The sequence below is a fragment of the Megalops cyprinoides genome, chromosome 4 (genome assembly GCF_013368585.1).
Source record: "Megalops cyprinoides isolate fMegCyp1 chromosome 4, fMegCyp1.pri, whole genome shotgun sequence".
In the NCBI taxonomy this organism is placed as follows: domain Eukaryota; kingdom Metazoa; phylum Chordata; class Actinopteri; order Elopiformes; family Megalopidae; genus Megalops; species Megalops cyprinoides.
In genome coordinates, this window is record NC_050586.1 from 29840718 (window position 1) to 29861075 (window position 20358).

Here is a 20358-nt window from a genome sequence, read left to right on the forward strand (position 1 = left end):
TGTAAAAACTTGTGTTCAAATCAATCTATCTTAATTGTTTGTTATTTAAAATGTGAATCCAAGCCATGGCTTGCCATGTTTTATTCTTCCCAATAAAAAGTCATTTATTCAATTTAAATACATGCGTGCCCCTGTAATTCTAGTACCTGCTTCTCATGTGGTCAATTAGTATTGACTTCTAAAAGAATGCAGACAATACAGGTAACTAACCTTGGATTGCAAAGAGAACTCCATAGATCAGTCCAGAAAGAAATACATATAATGGAAGAAAATTTTATCGCCTGGCTGAGGGCAAATACCTGTGCAATGCATTTCATACAGTGTTGTCTTCCTCACCCATAAATATGTAAAAAATACAAAAATATATAGATTTCTTTGACAGCTTTGACACAGGGGCACTCAATCATTGAGTTATTTCTGTTGCTTGTCTGTATGGAATTAAAAAGAAAAATTGGTGGGATTAGCAAAAATTAATCCACCCTGTGAAATTCAAAATGTTAAGCAACACTTTACTTGTAAATGCAAGAAAAAAAATCATGGCTCAGAAATGCATACAAAATGCTAGAAAAAAACAGTCACTGACTCACTACCACTTGCATTATCATGAACACTTAATAGGCATTAATTGTGTGAGTCAAACACTTTTAGATAACTTTTTTTAATTTCACGCAAAATGTGTATGCTTTGCAGGAACATCATAAATTTCCAATTTAATATGATGTGAGGGCCAGCTGGAAGCAAACAAAGGAATTCAAGGGCATGATGTCAGTTTATCAAGAGTAAAAGGCCCCCCAAGTTTAAAAAAAGGTTGTTATTTTGGCAGAAATAGCCGCCCATTTGGAACAGAGGAGGGAGAGCATGGAAAGCCCCTCACTCTTTTTCAGCACAGAAAGCCAAGTGATTTTTTGGCTTCCCAAACATGGAGGACTCTTCAGAGCAGAGAGGAGAGTTAGATAGATAAACTCAAGCTGACACATGAAAACTTCTCGTAAAATTCACTAATTTTACAGTACAGAAACCCCCAGCTTCAGTAATGCTGCTCCTCTGTCCCTTTCCCAGCACTCTGACTGCACGGAGCTCATTCCCAGATGAATTCTCCAACACTAGGCTCTCCTTCAAAAACATATTGTGTCTTGTGCATTCAGTCAACCTGATGCCAATAGTTGTAACAAAGATATTCGATTTACCAAAAAGAGATTCAGTCCAGTGGGCTGAGCTTTGCACACCTGACAAAGCATACAATAAAATTTCCTGACAGGGGATTTCCTGATGTGCAAGTTTTTATTTCTTTCTGTCTTCTGATTGCCCATTCTGTATGCTAGCTTTCTCTGGCTAACCCAAAACTAGAAAGTGCTTTTGATCTACTTTTTCTCACCCATTTTTTGGTAATTGGCTGATGTTAATATAAGTAATAAATAATATAAAACTACAGTGTGATTCTCAAAACTAAAGGGCTTTACACCCAAACACCCAAAATAACTATACAAGTATTAGCTAATTATCATTGCTTCACTGGTGAGATAGATAGTTACAAGATGTACTGAATTTACATGCTGGAATAATACTGAGGCTTATGACAAACCACAAAATAATAGCTAGTTAGATAAATAATGATAAATTAGCCACCTTAATAACCTTTACCAAGACATTTTGTTGAAGAGCAGTCACATCATTTGGAATCAGGAAATATGAACTTATTACCAATGAAATTACTAATAAGGATGATCAATCAGAACAATACTTAAACTCCAAGAAGGATTTTTATTTTTTTTTAACATGAACTTTGTCATAGGAACCTTTGCACTGGTAAGTGTGTTTCTGCCATTGATGAAGTATTGTAGTTTGTAGTCTCACTGTGAACAAGACAGGCATCCCATAGCTAGCACACCAGCATGTACAGCACCAGAACCTCTAGTTACCATCTGAAGTCTCCTCCACACAGAAGTACAGTAAACGGAAGGAAGTCAGATTTGATATCCTGCAGAGTAGTGTCTGGCTGCAATGGACAATACATCAGCAGACACAAGGGCGAATATTATTGCGATTTTATCTGAGCACAGAACCCGAAAGATGGTTTCCACTTTGCTACATTAATGAAACCTAACCTCAGACCAGGAAATGCGCCAGGCCCCTGCTTGTAGTTTCATTAGCCGTGAAACAAGAAGGAAATGCAACATGAATAAATGCTTGTTGTATGCACAGGTGGAGCCAAGCATGGATTTCAGGAAAATGAAACTAAACAAGGCTGTGCTGTGCTGTGCTGTTACGGACACACAAATAAAAAGAATCCATTTTTAGTGCTGGCACCAGCTGTGCTTTTTCACATTTATTATGCTCACCAGGGACTGAAGTACTCTTCCAGAGTTGTCTTCACACATCTACAGACATCTTCACACACAGTCAATGGAGCCACATGTGACCGTACTGCCGGTTCTGCAGAATCTGCTTTGCTGTACCCTAAACGTGCCCAGACAGACTGCCTTCTTAAAACCTCTGGTGGGCACTGCATTCAGCACTGGGGTCAGGACTAGAGCTGGAAGCAGTTTTTCTTACAAATGTGTGACTACTAATCAAGTCTTCATGGGCAAAAGACCCCATGACAGCTGTTTCCATAAAAGGATTCTTGAACTAAAATTCCCTATCCCAATCCTACTGTCCCTATCCTACTGTCCCTATCCCACTGTCCAGCTGTAAACACCTGCAGTTACTTTTACACTTGATAAGAGACTTGATGTATAGGGACTTGGATATACACCCCCTGTAGTTGTCTCAATGTATAATCCTCAGCTGTGACACAGGCACCTAAGGAATCACAGGGTTTAAACTTCAGGTAAGATTTTGCCAAGGCAAGTGATTGACTTGAAGGCTTGATATCATCTTCAGAAAACAGATTTAGGATGGTGTACCACACCTCCACTGCTCTGTTCTGAAAGCACCTTCCTTCTCCAGGCAAACTTTTTTGAAATTCTGATCAGTGTGACCTGGTTCATTGGGGGTATTTCAGTGATGGAAAGAGTTGATGCAACAAAGATATGGAAAAAAAAAGCCTGCTAGTCTGGTTCCCTTTCTGTGATAGTCCACAGTAATAAAGACAGACACCAAGAAAGACAAGAGGAAGGGGGGGGGAGGTATTAGTGAAGGGGTGGTGTCACCTACATGTTTTCTATAAAGAGCCAAGAGCCTCCATTCAGCTTGCTGAGTCCAGAGCAGCACTAGAGAGAGAACAGACAGCAGGAAAGGGTCCCTCACCTTGCGCACAAGAAACTGACCTCAGAACAGCGACATCACAACGCAGCCATGGCTCCACGCATCTCTACCCTCTGCTTCTGTTTACTTTTCCTCTACTGCTGTTGCCGTAAGTCCTCTCTTTAACTCTGTGTGTATGGGTGTTCTTTCTTTTAGTGTGTGAGGAGTTTCATGAACTCCCAAACTGTAAAGCTTTGATGGCTGACTTTTAGTCTGATTTGGTTTCAGTGGAGCAGAACATGCCCATCTGGCTCAGTTAATTAAAGCTTCTTTTTAATGTGAATTCAAACAACGGTGCAATTGTTAGGCTAATCTTTTTAACCATTTGGAGAGGTTTCAGTGCAGTGGACAGTCATGCAATTAAAGCACTGGGCTTATTGCCAGAAGGTTACAGGTTTGAGTCCCAGTGGTAGTGCAGTTTCAGTTATAGTTGGCAAATGTCCAGATGTATAAGGCAGCAAACATATTTGGATAAGAGATAAACCAGCAGAGGTTTGTAATAAAAACATATTCTACAGATTTTTATGGATGACAGGAAAATGTATATTTTGCATCCAAGGAGATGCTTATCTGATGACCTAAGTTACTATTGTAGAATTACATCTGTGTAGAGGCTGTGAGAATTAAGAATACTGTATTGATGTAATTAAAAAACAATAAAACTTGAAACAAATTAATAAAATCAGTAAAAGTCTTACAACATGTACTGTTGAGTCTGTATACAAATCAGATGGGGGAAGGAACACAGGCGCAAGGAAAACAATACTGCCAACATTTGGTGTGAATGAATAATTCAATTAATGGGCTTCAGTCTAAAGCAAGGTCAGGTTTCAGGCATAGTGGAAAGTATTGTGATATTGTAAGTATAAATGAAAAAGGCGTCTACCTGCACAGCTGAAGAGCATACACATTGTACAGCATTTCACACATTCAGTGCCACTTCTACACAGAGCTTAAGCCCTTACCCAGAAATCATTCTGTTAACTTTTACTGCCAAAAGATGTTGTGTGGCTCAAGATAAAGGGTTCAGGCAGTGGACAGGGTCCTGTTAAAGTACTCCATATTTGGAGTGTCACAAGAAATGACCTCATTGGAGTGTAAGCCTCTCTGGAGAAAGGGTATGCCTAGAGTCTTCCTCTCTGTCCCTGTCTTTCTCCTCAGGTCGATCCTCATCGAGTAGGGACAGCAGTGAGGAGCTTTACTCCCGCATAAGAGCTACTAGACTAGAAAAACACCCGTGTGAAGGCTATCAGAGCTCCTTCAATAGCAGCTGAAGTTTTATGTTCTATAGGCAGATATGCATGTGTGTGTGTTTGTGTGTGTGTGTGTATGGGTATGTGAGTATTCTTAAACATGTCCAATTATTTGTTCAAGATAAGATGAGAATGCAAACAGAGTGTCCACCAGCAAGGGGGTTTCCATGGAGGGAAAGTACAGTGCCTTCTCTGTGACAAACAAGACAAGTGAAATGATGTGATAGCTGCATGCTGCTGAGAAACCCTCTTATATCGCTTCCATGTGCCATATTTCGAAGGCAATTACAACAGTTTATGCTTTATCCAGCAGATGTGAGCAGGGATGTGGGAGCCCTAATCAAACAATGGAAAGCAGATTTAACAGGGTAGTAATCTTACCCTGCTCTCAACAGAACACTGTTCACAGCCTACCAATTGTGCACAACCAGGCTGGGGAGGGGCTGAATGCCACATGTTTAATTGAGGAGCAAAACAAATAAGGAACAGATAAGATGAGATGAATCTTGTCTTTGCTGTTGAGCCCAGGGAGTGTGTCCCCAGGCACTCAAGTCATTCAAATAAAACAAAAACACTGATCCATGATTAGTCATCGACCAACTGTCAGAATCACCTTCCCTTCTCACAAATCGAAAATGCATAAAAAGAAACTCAACCTATGGCTATGTGGATATGTAATACCATTTACGTCTAATGTGAAAAGTTATTTGGTTTCAATGCATGACATTGACAAGGCAAAACTTATTACATGTGAATGAGATATTCTGACTTTATAGTTCTTTTATTTAAAGAAAAAGCATGGGACATGGGACATTACAGTTATTACTGAATAGATAGTATTTATGATTGATTGACTGACTGTTTGGTAGGTTGATTGAGCAATTGATTGTTTGAACAGTCAATTAGTTGGGTAACAGATTGATTGATTAATTAATTATTCCCTTGCCTTTTTCCTTCCCATAGTGACTCAGGGAGAGTTGGTGCTGGACTGTTGCCTGAAGGTCAGCGACAAAGAGATACCCAAGAGTGTCATTAAGGGATACCACCATCAGGTCAAGGGTCAAGGATGTGACATCAGTGCTACCATGTGAGTATTTCATTGGCTGGAATATCTCATGCAACGCATGTGTATTTTGACAGACTGATCATGCTCTGGGAAGGTACTTCATAAGTCTAGATATTTCACTAAAAGGTGCCTTGCAAGAACTATGCAAATAGCCAATTACTTGAGACAGAAATAACCATGAGCAGCCATAGGAATATTCACAGACAGGCAATAAGAGGTACCTCAACATCGGTAGGATATCACAGAGGGAAGAACTGGAAATTGTGCCAAAAAATGATAGTGGTAGTATAAAAGAAACAATTATGTCTGATGTTCACATTCCAGCTTCACAAGCAAGCGCGGGCTCAAGCTGTGTGCTCCCGTTGCCTTGACTGTGGAGTGGGTGCAGACCCTCATCACCTTCCATGACAACAAGATGAAGTGGTGCAGCAACAGGAAGTTCCGGGTAATTCCGCCGCCCATGCTGTTCGCTCAACGACCGTGGAAATCCTGCACTCCAGCCCACTGCATGCAGCGAGACTGGGGGAAGGGTTCATGAGTCAGAGGTTTCTAAATCTCTGCGCTTCCTCTAAGCACCATGCCTCCAACGAGAGACGTGCCATTTGTACTCTTAGTGCATTTCCTCAGCTGAATCCATGACGCCTTTGGCGTTACCACTGAAGAGACTGAATAATCGGAAAGCTATTTATATGGAAAACAAGCAGCGGGGCCCTGACCTTGACCTCAATGCATAGAACACAGTTAATTGCGGAGCAATTTAACAGCAGAGTTAGCAAGCCTCCATTTAGAACTGCATTCAAATACTATGTAGATGTTCAGTGTCTCACACACATAAAATGAAGTTAAGTAAGGTTAAGGTTAGCCTTTCAATTTTTATTTATTTAGTTATTTATTTATACACTGTGAAAGTTATGATTGAAAATAACAAATTCCCTAACATGCTGAGCATTATTCTTAAAAATGCTAATTCTCTCTGGAATTTGCAAACCATTTTAGGTAATAGAGGAACTCATAGAAACTGAAAAGTCAATTTTGATAAAAGGGTGTTAATTTAATTTATTCCAAACTTGTCAATCAAGAATCAAATGAATATCTCTGTGTTGGCTTTATCAGGAATTTCTCTATTGGAAAAATTATAAAATTAATTAATACAAAATAATTGTAAAATTAGAATTATAAACCCAACTAATAGAGGTAATAATCATTAATACTATTATATAAAATGATTAAAATGCATTATTAATTAATGATTCATTAACTCAAATTTATTAAATGAATTCATTCAAATGAACTATTGATATAAATGAACACCACATTTAGTAAGGTCAGTACCATATGAAAAGAGTTTACAAAGATTTTTCATAAAAAAGAAGTTCTGAATTTTGAAGCAGTTGCCCATGGCCAGCATGGACTTCAGTATAGGGTGTCCTTCAATGTGTGTGTATGTGTTTGTGTGCACATGTGTCTGAAGACCATTATGTCCTTGTCTTCACAGCCAAAGAGCTGCAATGGCTTGAAGGCTGAAAATAACTGAGCCAAACTGCTTGAACTGGGAACAGAAAATGCAGAAGAAGAACAAAACTAAATGCCCATGCCCATCCTGGGAACAGCGATACACAGTGATAGAAACATTACAGGTTGTCGTTTTTTCAGCGGTATGGGTATCGGGAACAGAAAAAAAGCTAAAGTAATGTGATCTTTTTTATTTTTATGTTACATGATGCACTTTTCTTTCCTTCTTCCTACTTTGACTGTTTTAATATGGTAAATGGTGGTAGGTGTATCAAAAGGGTGGTTTGATGTCAGTTCATACAGTGATAACTGTAGTTTAATTCTGGAATTTAAATCTACAACATCACACAAGCCCACCAGCAAAACCCGCATCCTGTGAATGTAGCAAACACCCACAATTTGCCTTAATCATTTGTACATTGTATGAAGAAAGAAGATTCCAGTCAAAAACACATTACCAATCAGGACTCATTTGGATTTAATTGTGGCTCTGTATGATCTCCCATTTACAGAAGAGTTAGGCCTCATGAACCCTGTAGTGGGTGGAGTTACAAATCACTGACTTGTTTGAACCAATAAGTTCTACCCATTTTTAGATTCAGGAAACCACCATTTCCTATTATGATCTTCCATTGTGGGATCACTTGATAGCCAGTGGAGACTTCTGTGAACACGTTCTGTCAATCAGTGCCATATATAACCAACTATGCAAAAAGAGTTCTGTAACAGTTTTATATCTGTATGATGTAAAACAAATGTGAAATCTATATGAACTATGTGAAGATCTATATGCAACATATATCGAGCCTTTTATTGTCACTTTATGACTTTTGCATAGCAATCTGCTATGTATTAAAATGCCAGAATTCATTTGTTTCCATTTAGCATATATTTACTTTAATGCTCATTTCCAGTGCATAAATCTCCCACTGACACTGTACTTGTACTTGATTTCATATGACTAAAAAAATCAATCATTTCTGTATGAATGATACGCTAATTTTTTAAATAAGTTTATTTCTACCATTGTGCCTTGGGATCCATTTGAATGTCGTTTTTTTTAAAATAAAGGGTATTCATAATCTTAAAGGAAATGTTTTTTTTTTTTCTCTACCAATGCACATGCGCAGAAAAACAACAAGAAGACAATTACACACAATCCAACAGTTAGTGAATAGGGGTCAACTACAATATAGTGAGAAACCCAGAACACAGACAGCAGAGCAAAAGGTATCATACAGAGAAACAACAGGTACCATACTAACAAGAAAATTCAACCCAGTTCCATCACAACACAATGATGGAGCTGCTTTAACGCCAGTTGAATCATGGGAACTTTTCTCCTTCTACATGCACTGATCAAACATGTTCTGAAATTTTTCCTCTCACAGGTGTGTATGTGCCCTGGCTCCCACACAAGAAAGCCATACATCATCCACCATAAAAATAAAACACATTGATAAAGGGTACAAAAGGCTCAGCAGTCTTAAAAAAAAACAGTTTAGGTTGCAGCATTCCCACAAACATATTTACAGCAAAGGGTCTAGGTCACAGAGCTTGTAGATTTTTTTTCTTTAATGAGAAAAGCAGATTATGTATCTGGGCCTTTATGATATTACATCTACACAGATGCATTGATATGATATAACAGATCTAATGGGGAGTTCATTCTTCTTCTGATGATAACATTACATACTTCATTGAGTTACCAGTCAAACAACTTCCTGAAATAAAAGAATTTATTTGTTGCACCTTGTGAATACTGATTTTGATCTACTGTAAGTGTAAGTATATGTTTTTGGTGTTTTTCCAAGGAGAAGTCCCTAGACATATAAAAGCCCCTGTGTTTCTGAGTGAAGCAACCATAGTCAGGATATGATTCAATAAATCATTTGAATAATCCACAGGTAGTCAAATGATTTGCTGAGCAGATAAATCTGTATTCTCAAGAATAAGCTACAGCCAGATGGGACTGTCACAACAACATGTCAAGATGAGGTCACATTGTTTTCACAAAACGGGCCACAGCCCTGTGGTATGCCTCCATGTTTCCTGTTGCAACACATGTCCCATCCCAGGAAACGCATTAAGCTGAACTACCCGTCGAAACCCAGAGGTGTGCCTGTGGGCATTCATGCATGCACACGGGAGTCCATGCCTGTGTTCGTGTGTCTGTCTCTTAGGGCTGCACCACGTCCATGAGCGGGCACACTAAAATCAAACTGGATGGGTGACACTGCTGCCTGGTGTTAGCTGATCACTGGCATCATTCTTTACATGTGCACGTTCCGGTCCCAGGTAAAATACTTACCTGGTTTGAAGGATCATTGGAAGACTGGCTCAGCCAGTCTGAAGACATTTTTATGCTGCAGGCGGGCAGGAATGGCCAATGAAGTAGTATTTTTAGAACTCTACAGTTAACTCTATAGCATTTCTTTACCAGACGTGGGCGGTACTGGTGGAGCCTGAAGTGACCTCACTTCCTGCCGGGTTCCCAGTCCACCTCCAGCATGGGATTGCCTTTAGTAGGAGCTTGGAGTCACATCTTGGAGTTCACTTGAATTCAATTCCTTCGAACTCTGTTCAATTCAATGATGCTCTATTAGCAAGAACAGCCACAAAACTATAGAAAGTGTAGCAGCAAATATAACTGGCTAACAATTTAAAACAGAAATTAACATGCACAGTATAAATGTAACAACTGCATTCATGATAAGTAAAAATGATAAACAATTGTTCTGTGTAACAGAAGCTGAGCATTGAACTATTTAAAACTATCCAGAACCACTAATTCCTGCATGGGGTGTTCAGGGACATGTTGTGGCTGCTAGAGGGGCTGTGGGCCCCTCTCTTACCAAGAATGAAATAATTTCTCTTCCTGTCATGTTTGTGAAATGGGGGAGTACTGACATAATATATTTAACAAACATTTCCCTTTGGTTTGGTGCCTCCCACTCTTTGTAAAACTCCACATGTCAGAGAATTACAGGGTGTCAGTTTTACCATCAGACCAACACATCAACTCCCGACATTAGTGTCAAACAATTATAAATAGTAAGGGAACATGACTGTCAGAGAATGTTCCAAAACCAACACGGAAACACAGGAAACAGCCCTGAGAGGGTCAATGACTGAGCCGACAAATACAATACTGCAAAAGGATATACTACTATGTTACTCTTCTTGAGACGAGTGGTCAGTTTTTTTTCACTGTCACAGATTTTTTTTTATAAGTTAAACTAAATGGGAGGCTTGTTCAAACAGGGGCTGTACTCATATACATATATGCAATATTCACCCAACCTGAAACACTCACGTGAGGTTGCATTGATATTGTAGGCGAGATCAGTTCGTATCAAACTGTTTTTCCCCTCACTCTGCTCTCATATTCAAGCACCTCTTGTTTTTAGTAACCACCTTGTTTCCTGTCTCTGCAGCCAGGAATCTGCAGCCCTCTTTTTCCATATTCTTAAAATGTGAGCAGAAGATATTAAGCCTGAGTAGAAGAAGAGCCAACAGAGAGTACACCAGCAAAAACAAAACAGAAAGAAATGTAAACAAAGCAGAACTGCGCAAGACAGAGGGAGTAAGATTTCTGCAAATGAGGCAGAGAAACTCCCTCCAGAATGAATCGAAACTCTGTTTGAGGAACCGCTAAATAAGCCACTGCCACTCAAATACTGCAGCAGAGCGTGTTCATTGTTTGAGTTTGTAACCATTACTGCACGCTGAACCAAAGCAACAATGTCTGTGTGATAGGCTCCATTTCAGTGGTTGAATGAACTGAGCCTAAGTGGCTGTGCAGGGAAGCTCTTAAGCTGCTCTAAAACGTGACAGACAGCGTTCGTCCAGCTGTCAGGAAGCTCAATGACGTGTCAGGAAACACAGGTGGTCCGCTAGGCCTCGCCAGATACAGGTGCATTTTTTTGGCATGCTGCAGTTACTGCAGGAAGCACTGACACTGGAAAATTTCAGGTAGGAAGTCCTACCCCGGGTGGCGGCCACATTGCACTGCACTGCGCCGCGCCTCACACACACAGTGTGACTGTGGGTGGAGGGAGCACAGGAATGGAGTGGGTGGGAGATGGTTTAACGGCACATTGGAAAAAAAAAAAAAGAAACCGAGACAAAACATTTCACTTTCCAGAAGTGAGAGCTATACTTTTTTCCATTCACCTTGATGAAACAAAACAAAACTACACAACAGCAAAAACTAGCTATTCAGGCATATGTACACCCTGGAAAATACGTGGGTTGATGGAAATTACATTTTTCCATCCACCCTGTGTTTGAGATTAGACACTCATTAAAGAATTATTTTTTTCCTTCTGCTACTATATTATTATTCTGGGTGTGAAAGCATGCAAAAACCAGATGAGCTACTTACATCTCCCATAAAGGGAGGTGAACAGGTGTTTTAGTGAACATGGGTAAACAATAATTTATAATCAAGGTGTGTGCTTTCACACAGTAATGAATATACCACAGGAAAAATGAAGTATTTTATTTGCTGCTTCAATTGTCCAAGCAAAAGTTTTGATATGTAAAGATACTCTCATGGAGCCAAATAACCTTCAAACCAATAGTACCATCTAGTGGTCAAGAAGAAAGAGACTCTGCAACTACATCTAAAGACCAGTGCTGAAATGGTGCTAATTGCACATACTTATTGCCCTACTGAGCGCTGATTTAGTGCTGATATTACTGCTGCTTTCCGTCTGGCTGAAAAGAAGAAACAGGTTAGAGTGGGAAAGGAACAAGAGGAAGAAAGGGGTCTGAGTGTCATCAGGCAGAGTACAGCAAGAAAAATAATATCTGAAGGAGAATATATAGATGCAGATGCAGAAGGAGAGCCAAACAGAGAGAACTGCAATAAAAGAGAATTGCAATAAAACACAAGATATGTTTAAGCAGTGTTTACATAAGCATCTTTTTTATTAATACCCATACTATATTGATGTCATACATTGTATTTTGCCTGGACAAAAGAGGACATCAGTGCCACTTGAAGTATGTACAAGCAGGTATGACAGTGTAATTCTGAGCAACTGACAGGAAACAGGAAGGGAACAGTCCAAAATAACAATGGATGTGTGTGGCCCTCCCTTGCTGACAAACACATTTTTATTCCTGAAAGCGCAAACATCAAGCGGTTAGAGAAGCAGACCAGCCCATTAACTGTACAGGTTGAGGCAGTAGTCTTTACGTCCACCAGGGGGCGCAAGTGCCCTCACTCACCCCTTAAATCTCCCACGTACTCCTCATCTGCTCCTTACTTAAAAACAACTGCACTATAACTACCTCCCTCTCATTTCTGCAAAGGGTGCAAATGAGAGGCAAAGCTTTACTGACAGGCGAACAGAGACACTCTCATGCAGTTACAGCAGCCCAAAAGCGCGTCACCACCTCCGTACCCGCGCCACCTGTCCTGCAGCCCATCCACTCCCAGGTAGGCGTTGTGAAATTGTGCAAGAGTGCCTCATGAGGACTCAGAGAGTAATACACTTCTTCATATTTTTCATTTTAATTTTTTTTAACGACAAAACACACAATTAACACACCTCCTCCTCAAAATCCTCAAAAGTGCTGTTAAATTAACATCATATATATATTTACAATTTTGAAATGATAAATGTTTTTTACAATTTACAAAAAGCAATATCAAAAATAATGTAATTGTAAAACCGAATGGAATAATGCACTAGTGTTAACTAAAAAAAGACAAAGAAAAAAAGAAATATGAATCAGATAAAAAATAAATAAATAAATCTCTTTTAGACATAGACTACTAATTTCTAAAATTAGCTGAGTGAGTATTCAGAATGACTGTGTTCGTCCTCAGATAATCTTAAAATTCAAACATTTAAACAACACCACTTAACAATTGGTGGATTTAGGGGAGCTAAAGGAAACCAAGGCGAACATCCAGAAGCTCAATCCAGTAGCTCAATCCAGTGGTTTGGTTTAGCCATGTACAGAAAGGACCTGCTACCATATTGGCTTCACCTCTCTGATACACATTTGTTTCCTCTATTTTAAGGCCACATTCAAGTCTAGCGAGTATAAACACTTATAAACAGTAAATATAGATAATTCTGATCCAAAGCAACCGCCATTGAAAGGTGGTGGTCTCAGAGGTGACCATTATGGCACCTGTCAATATGGCACCTTGTCCCTTTTTCTTGCTCCTCTGTCTCCAGATGCTGACATTTGATCCTTTGACCCTTGACCTTTCAGAAGATTACATGGGATGGGCTGTGAGCAGAAAGTCCTGTCTTTCTGTCTACCATTTCCTTCAGGACCTCGTTTCATTCACGCTGTCATTCGCCATCCACCGACGCAGCCCTGCATCTCACTACATGGCTAGAGCACGCGCGCTACCTTTGGGAGCAAACAACTGCCTTAGTCAAATAAATAAATTCAATGCAACACATAGATAATTCACACAGTATACACATCATTTCAGTTTACTGACATTATCGCACAATCTCTGCAGGCTATTGGATTAATAAAAACTCCCTCTGGCATGGAGAAGTCCCACCAGGGAAGGGGCTGCAGAGATTGGTTAAAGAATGTCTGCTGGGAGGGGCGCATGCAGAAAGTCCCACCCCCTTTTTGACAGGCCTCTTTCATCCAAGAAGCAGGGCAGTTGGGTTGTGGTGCTCCTGTCACCAGTGTAACAGGCAGGCTGAGAGTTCTGTTGTTGCAAATATGTTCATTCTGTGAAAGTGCCTCAGAGAAAAGTTTGCAGACTGTCTCTCAGTATAAGAGCTTAATAATGACATGGGCTGTTTATTTCCCATGGTGCAGTGCAGCAGGAGAACAGCCCCAAACTGAACCAGTACTTTTCTATGGTGTGTGCGATTACGGAGTGTTAAAGGGAGTCCTCTAGCATGAGCCTGTGTGTCAAACACAAGCCGATTAAAAAAAAAAAACATCTGTCCAATGAGCAGGGAGCCCTCTGACCTTCTGCAAGTCAGCTGTGACCTGTCTGTGACCTGTGACATATCTGCTCTGTGCTGGACCGTACAGGTGAATCACACCTAGTGCATTTCTACCCTCCAGCTCTCAAGGCACACATCACTCAGTGTGTTCTTCTATGGAATAAACATCCAAGCTTTTGCATCTCTATATTAAAATGGTTTGTGGCCGTTTAGAACACATAGACTGTACATTAAAATGACTCCAGTGCCCCGGAAGGCCACTTAAAATAGGAGTGAAAAGCCACCCATACAAAACTTTGTTTCATCCTTTAGTGTGAATTTAGATATCTGCACATGATATAGATAAGATAAATAAACCATGTGATAGTTTGAATATAGTATTTCGTTGTTGGCAAAAACACCATGTATCCTCACGTGGCATTAGTGACAATAATTCACTACATGGCACATGATCTGTGCAATGTGATTTTATCACCATACTGGAAACTGAATATAGGAATTAAACTGACTGAATCAAGACTAAATTTGATAACCATTCACTCCAAAACACAGAAATATCTTTCTTGTGGTTTTTATGATTTAAGCACTGGACTTACATCAATTTCTGGTCCTCTAGAGGTCTAGAGTAGTTTTGACCTCCATGGCTAATACCAAAAAATTTTAAAGAGCAGTATGACCAGCTAGCCCCCTTCCTTCAATAAACCCTCCTTGCTCACAAAGTTTTGTAAAAGGGTGATGAATTTGTCATGTCCCTCCTAAAGCCCTGAAGTTCATCCTATCTCCTTTCTGCAACATGCATAAGGGCACAGAGACAGACACACAAGGAGACAGACAGAGGGAACCTTTAAGTGATCTACTGCCTAGCTGAAATCTATACTGGGGCTCCCCTCTGCATAGTGTGTGTGTGTGTGTGTGGTTGTGTGTGTGTGCGCATGTGTGTGTAAGAATAGCGCTTTCAGCCTATCTACATGTTGGTCTGCCGGATTTTTGGCGTCTTCCTTTAGCCAATGAGTCAGTCGTTGGTCAGTGTTTGGTACTCCCCCTCTCTTCAGTGTGGCCCCCGCGGCTCTTCTGGCTCCTCCGTCAGTGTGACATAGATGATGGGCACCAGGCCCGTGCTGTCTCCCTGAGCGCACAGCAGCCAGTCGGGCTCGGCCCGGCTCAGGACCCGCAGGACGTCCCCTTTGTTGAAGCTCAGCTGACCCGGCTCTGTAGCGATATGGTGGCACAGGGCTCGCACCTCCCTAATGCGCACAGCAGGGGAGAGACAGGGGTGATCAATGCTTCACGCAGCCAAGAGCCCTTACACATCCAATACGCTTACAACCAAAAAGCAAGATGAACAACCAGACCCTCCTTCTCATCTCAGTCTTGCTAATAGTGGCCATAAATCTATATTCAGAAGACCAATAATGACATATCTACTGCCACTGCTACTACAGGTCTTATCCATCTCTGTGAAAACTCTTGTGAAACAGTGAACTCAAAACCAAAACTCATGTCATGTTCACAAACACTGTGTTCTGTTACCGTGGTGGGTGTTGCTTGGCAGCCGGTGCTTCTGGTTGCTGTGCTGTGGGCGGGGGCTGGTGAGGAGGAGGAGGAGGAAGGGGAGGGGTGTCTGGCCTTTTCCCCGCCCCAACTGTCTGAGCCACGAGGTCCAGCACTGATTTGTCCAAACTCAGCCAACCTGACGGCAGCCTAGAGCAGGGGAAATCAGCGGGTGCTAACTGAACACTATGAGAACTCAGCTGGGCTGCTTAGAGTTCACCATACAGAAGTTATTTTAAGGCTGACTGTGTAAACGGCAGTGTAAATCAGCCACCAACCTGCTCTTCTGGGACTTGGCGAGTCGTTGCTCTGCCTTCTCTGTCCTGACGGGGCCGCCGACTCCAGCCCCGAACAGTCTGCTCCAGCGCAGGCCCTGCGAGGGCCCCTCCTCCTGGGCCCCTGGTGCGGCCTCCTTCGCCTCCCCGTCCTTCTCCCTGCTCTTCTTAAGCTCGTTCAGCACCGACTCCGGGGGGCTGCCCATCCAGGACGGCCTCCCTTTGGCAGTGCAGGTGGAGTCACTGCTGCTGGCACTGCTGCTGCTGCTGCTGCCACTGCCACTCGCCTCCTTTAGCCCCGCCCCTTCCTGGCTGGACTCAGCTCCCTCCACCACACCCTCTCGCAGAGGGGGCGGGCTCTGTCTGCGCCCGGCCCCGGCATCCGCCCCATGCGCCCCTGCAGCCTCGCCCGCGGGCTTCTTCCTCTTCTCCCACTTGACAAACTTTGACCCCTCGGTGGAGTTGTCGATGTAGACCTGTGAGCTCTGCATCAGCTGATACCACCACCCCGCCTGCTTGTCCCTTGGCCTGGCGGCGTCCACCGGAGGCGCCTGGCCGTCTCTCACCCTCTCCTTCTCTGTCCCTCCTCCATCCTGCTCGCACCCCGAATCCCCCCCAACCCCCTTCACCCTTTGCGCTCCCCTCCCTCCCACACCACACTCTCTCCTGAGATCCATCCCCACCTCTGTCACCTTCCGCTCTCCCTCCCTCAACGGTTCTTTTGCCTCTGGCCCCACCCTCTCCCTCCCTCTGATTTGAGGAACAGTCTTAGTCTCCGCTCCTTCCTTCCTGACCCTCAAACCCTCCTGTCTCAACTCTGCCCTCTCTTTCTTCGGCCCCTCCCCCTCCCTCTTGGGCTCTGCCCCCATGGCACTCCTCCCTCTCATCATTTGGAAGGTGGAGCGGGCGGACTGTTCCAACCCCTGTCCGGTGGAGCACAGCTGCTCTTTGCGGCGCAAGTGCTCCTGGCCCCTCTGGAGTAGCCCGGGTTCGAAGAGCAAGTCGAGGTGGAAGGGCAGCAAGGACAGGGGCTGCAGCAGCAGGAGCAGCTCCTCAAAAAGCGTCTGGCAGGCCCCATGAGACAGCAGCAGGAAGCCCCAGGGGTGGTAGTGGGCCGACACAATGTCTGCAAGAGGAGAAGGAATGACATTAGCCCATTAGCTCCAGAGGTACCAAAAATAACTTTACTGAAAAGAGGGGAATCTGTATGGATGCTGGTAGCACTGGTATTGGAGAATAATTAAAATAAACAACCAGCGGTATCTGGTGAGAAGGAGAATATTAGCACCCATACTTGATTCAGTCAACTGTTGTTTTCTGTAAAATACAGAATGTCCTTACCTTCATGATTATAAAGGTGGTTGAACCAAAACTCCAAAGACTGCAAGCTGAAAGGCAAGGACAACAGGCTGTCATTTTCCAAATTGTGCCCATGAACTATATTACACTCGGCTAAGACAAAGAAAGGCACAACCTGAAAACATCAACTACTCCTCATGGAAGATTGATGCCATTACCATTTTGAAGAACACTAAATCACACTAACAGGATTTCAGGCAGCGATATTAATCATAATCACCTTGTTGCCGGAGTAACATGAGGTTCTATGTTTCCCTGCACTCTGGGAGCGATGTACTGATTTTACAGCAAAGACAAAAACAATCCCAGCTAAAATAATTCATTAAAAAAACAGAAATCCTCCTGTAATTGGGTTCAGTCCTGTCTTTTTGAATCCTAATTACAGTCACTGTAATCTGAGATGACATTTCTACTGGCAAGGGCACTGATAACGACAACATTTATCAAGGGGACTTCATTACATTGTTGACATGAGACAAGAACAGTTTGGGCTAAGTACATTAGAATCACGTGGTCATCAGAATCAGTCAATCCCTGTCTCTGCTTTCTGTCAGTTAGGAGATGAGGAGAGTCTGTGGACTAAAAACAAATGATTGCCCAACAATGGCTAAATAATTTCTCAGCAGATGTACGCTAGGTTTCTGCACACATCCTCACAGCAGGGAAGACACCACCAGCCTTCACTGCATGACAAAGTAGAGAAAGTAGAATACAAACATGATGCTGGTCTCTGTGTGCGCGCCTTGCTGCAGAAACGCTGGCCTCTTTAAAGGGCCTACTCAGCACCTTTTTGATAATCAACACTCTGGCTAACGTGCCCAATCAAAAAGCTCGTAGCTGGGATACAGCCCCAAGTCCTGTAGCAGACAATCCTGTGATAACCTCCATGGAAAAGCACAGGGTGTGCTTAACTTCTCAACCCTCTGTTGACTTTTATCAAGTAGCTGAGACCCTGAGCCAGAGGGTGCGGATCTGTAAAGCCTGGGGAGAGCTGGTGCAGCGTGGAGCAGAGCACATTAGGACTCTGATTTTAAAGCGCAGGTCTCAGGAGAGGAGAGGATCAAAGCCCAGCCCAATACAGAGCTGAGCAGTGGGAACAGCTGCAGGGTCTGAGCTGGGCTGTTTCGAGATCCTATTGAAAGAGACCAGGGCTTTGAAGGTAAAACCATAACCCTCTGAAAACAAGGTATGGGCAATGACACATTTGAATCCAATGTGCTCCTCCTGTGCATTTTGATAGTGAGCCATTCTCGTTATCACTGCATGAAAGCATTAAGGACCGCTTTAAGGAAAACCTTCTGAATGACCTGAGGGAACAGGACTCACTTTAGCAGGCCAAAAATGAAAGCGTTGAGTCTCATGCTGTGACTGGTGAGCTCCGAGTACTGGCTAACCTTGGAGAACAGGCCGTGGAGCACACGGGTAGATGGACCTGAGGAGAGATATAGGGGCCATGGTCACTCTGACTGGACTACAACTCCCATGAGTCCCTGTTTCAGTACAATCAACCCCTACAACAAACACTGATCGTCAACATCATCATCAACATCATCATTGTAATCATCAACATCAACCTCCCCATCGCCACCATCAGCACCATCATCACTCCTCGTCCTCACTGACCCAGCTGCGTGGAGGCCTCCACTACGCTCCAGGGCACGTTCCGGCGCTGCCCAATGATCAGGTCCAGGACGTACCCCCGCAAGCCATCCTGCAAGATGTCCCGGATGGCAGGGCACAGGTACTTGAGAATCAGGTGTCCCACGTTAGGGCTAACTGAACTGTTCCCCAGTTTGGCCTTTGAGAGAGAGAGAGAGAGAGAGAGAGAGAGAGAGAGAGAGAGAGAGAGAGAGAGAGAGAGAGAGAGAGAGAATGTGATGTTAAACAGAGTCTGTTATACTCACATCCATAATAATGTAAAAGCAAAAAACTCTTGTCACATATTGCTACATTTCTTGCAGACAGGAGTTCACATTCCTCCATGGCTATTATTATGTTCATAAAAGCATGGGCCTGGCTTCAATCTGGGCACTTTTGCAGAGAGAGAGATGTGGCAGTATGCTTTAGCCTAAGTGAATAGGCAACTAGAGCACTGTAAAAGGACTCATCATAGCTGTCGTTATCATTAATATCATATTTACAGCTGTTAACATCATCATTGTCATTATCTTTACTATTATGTATATTTTCATTATTTTTTCCCCTCCTGATGGCTGGGTTGTTTTTGTTATCTATGTGCTTCAGCAATGTCATACTGTGGTTGTCATGACAATAAAGCTCATCTGAATTGAAGCAAACTGAATCAAATTAAACTGAACTGAAGTGAACCAAAATAAATGTATCTGACTTAATGATGTAAATAGAGAACGTTTACAAAAGAAAGTGCCCCCCTAGTGGTTATTATACTGTTACAGCACTACCACCAGCGGGATCTGGTGCAACATGTGATGAGCGAGGCTGTACCTTCACTCCAGGATCCCGGCTGGTGCCAAAATGAGCCACTATCAAATCCACCGCAGTGTTGATAGCTTTCACCAGACCTGAAACAGCATCAGAGAGAGAGAGAGGAAAGGCATGGTCACACACTCAGGCTAATCTTCTCTAGCACCGACTCCACCTCAGGGGACAGCACAGGGTGAGAGCTCAGAGAGGAATGAACCCCAAAAGCGCACACGCCGCACTGCGCCATCCTGAGAGAGGCTCGGAGGCTTCACAGAGTCTTTCCCTGAAGCTGCTGGAGTGCCACTCCAACATGCTGCAGTCACCCAGCTCCCTCTTTCATCTTATGGTAATCGCACTCTTTTTTCCCCTCTCATTTTTCGCAGTCCCCCTTACAGCAAGCAAATCTACTGTGCTGCAGACAGCACTGTCACACAAACGCTGTGACAACAACACTTGCGATTTTTGACTTGATTTTGCAGGTGTGGCATCACAAACTGGTATAAGACCAAACAACTGTTTATGATGTTTACGTTTATGTTTTCAAACAAAGCAAATGGCTAATAGTGCTATGTACCACCCCTAATACAATCAGAGCTACTTCCTACAGTGAAGCACAACTGCAATAATATCCATACATATAACATATGGTGAGTAATAAATGGTACCTTTAGGGATCCACCTGCAGATGCAGCTCTGGAACAGAGCCTGAA

General features: G+C 42.7%; 2 protein-coding genes across 2 annotated transcripts in view; one reads left to right on the plus strand and one right to left on the minus strand.

Moving 5' to 3' along the window:
• The first annotated feature begins 3156 nt into the window (after positions 1-3156).
• LOC118775941 (C-C motif chemokine 20-like) lies at positions 3157-7167 on the plus strand. The gene is made up of 4 exons (XM_036525921.1): positions 3157-3355; positions 5463-5586; positions 5890-6010; positions 7061-7167. Exons 1-4 carry the CDS (start codon positions 3298-3300, stop codon positions 7097-7099), a joined length of 342 nt encoding a protein of 113 aa, XP_036381814.1. The 5' UTR covers positions 3157-3297; the 3' UTR covers positions 7100-7167.
• A 5746-nt stretch (positions 7168-12913) lies between these two features.
• Positions 12914-20358, minus strand: part of LOC118776358 (iporin-like) — a 33679-nt gene continuing 26234 nt past the window's right edge. The window contains exons 7-13 of the mRNA XM_036526671.1: positions 19670-19746; positions 18830-19004; positions 18533-18638; positions 17189-17235; positions 15851-16973; positions 15552-15722; positions 12914-15265 (exon numbers count right to left, since the gene is read on the minus strand). Coding sequence (XP_036382564.1) covers positions 15070-15265; positions 15552-15722; positions 15851-16973; positions 17189-17235; positions 18533-18638; positions 18830-19004; positions 19670-19746 — 1895 coding nt within the window. The 3' untranslated portion in view covers positions 12914-15069. The remainder of the gene's footprint in view (positions 15266-15551; positions 15723-15850; positions 16974-17188; positions 17236-18532; positions 18639-18829; positions 19005-19669; positions 19747-20358) is intronic.

What these genes read in the sequence shown, in the direction of transcription:
- LOC118775941 (XM_036525921.1), top strand. Translation starts at nt 3,298, where the DNA reads ATGGCTCCACGCATCTCTACCCTCTGCTTCTGTTTACTTTTCCTCTAC. An exon ending in TGTGACATCAGTGCTACCAT is followed by an intron (nt 5,587 to 5,889) that starts GTGAGTATTTCA and finishes TTCACATTCCAG; the next exon opens with CTTCACAAGCAAGCGCGGGC. An exon ending in GCAGCAACAGGAAGTTCCGG is followed by an intron (nt 6,011 to 7,060) that starts GTAATTCCGCCG and finishes TTGTCTTCACAG; the next exon opens with CCAAAGAGCTGCAATGGCTT.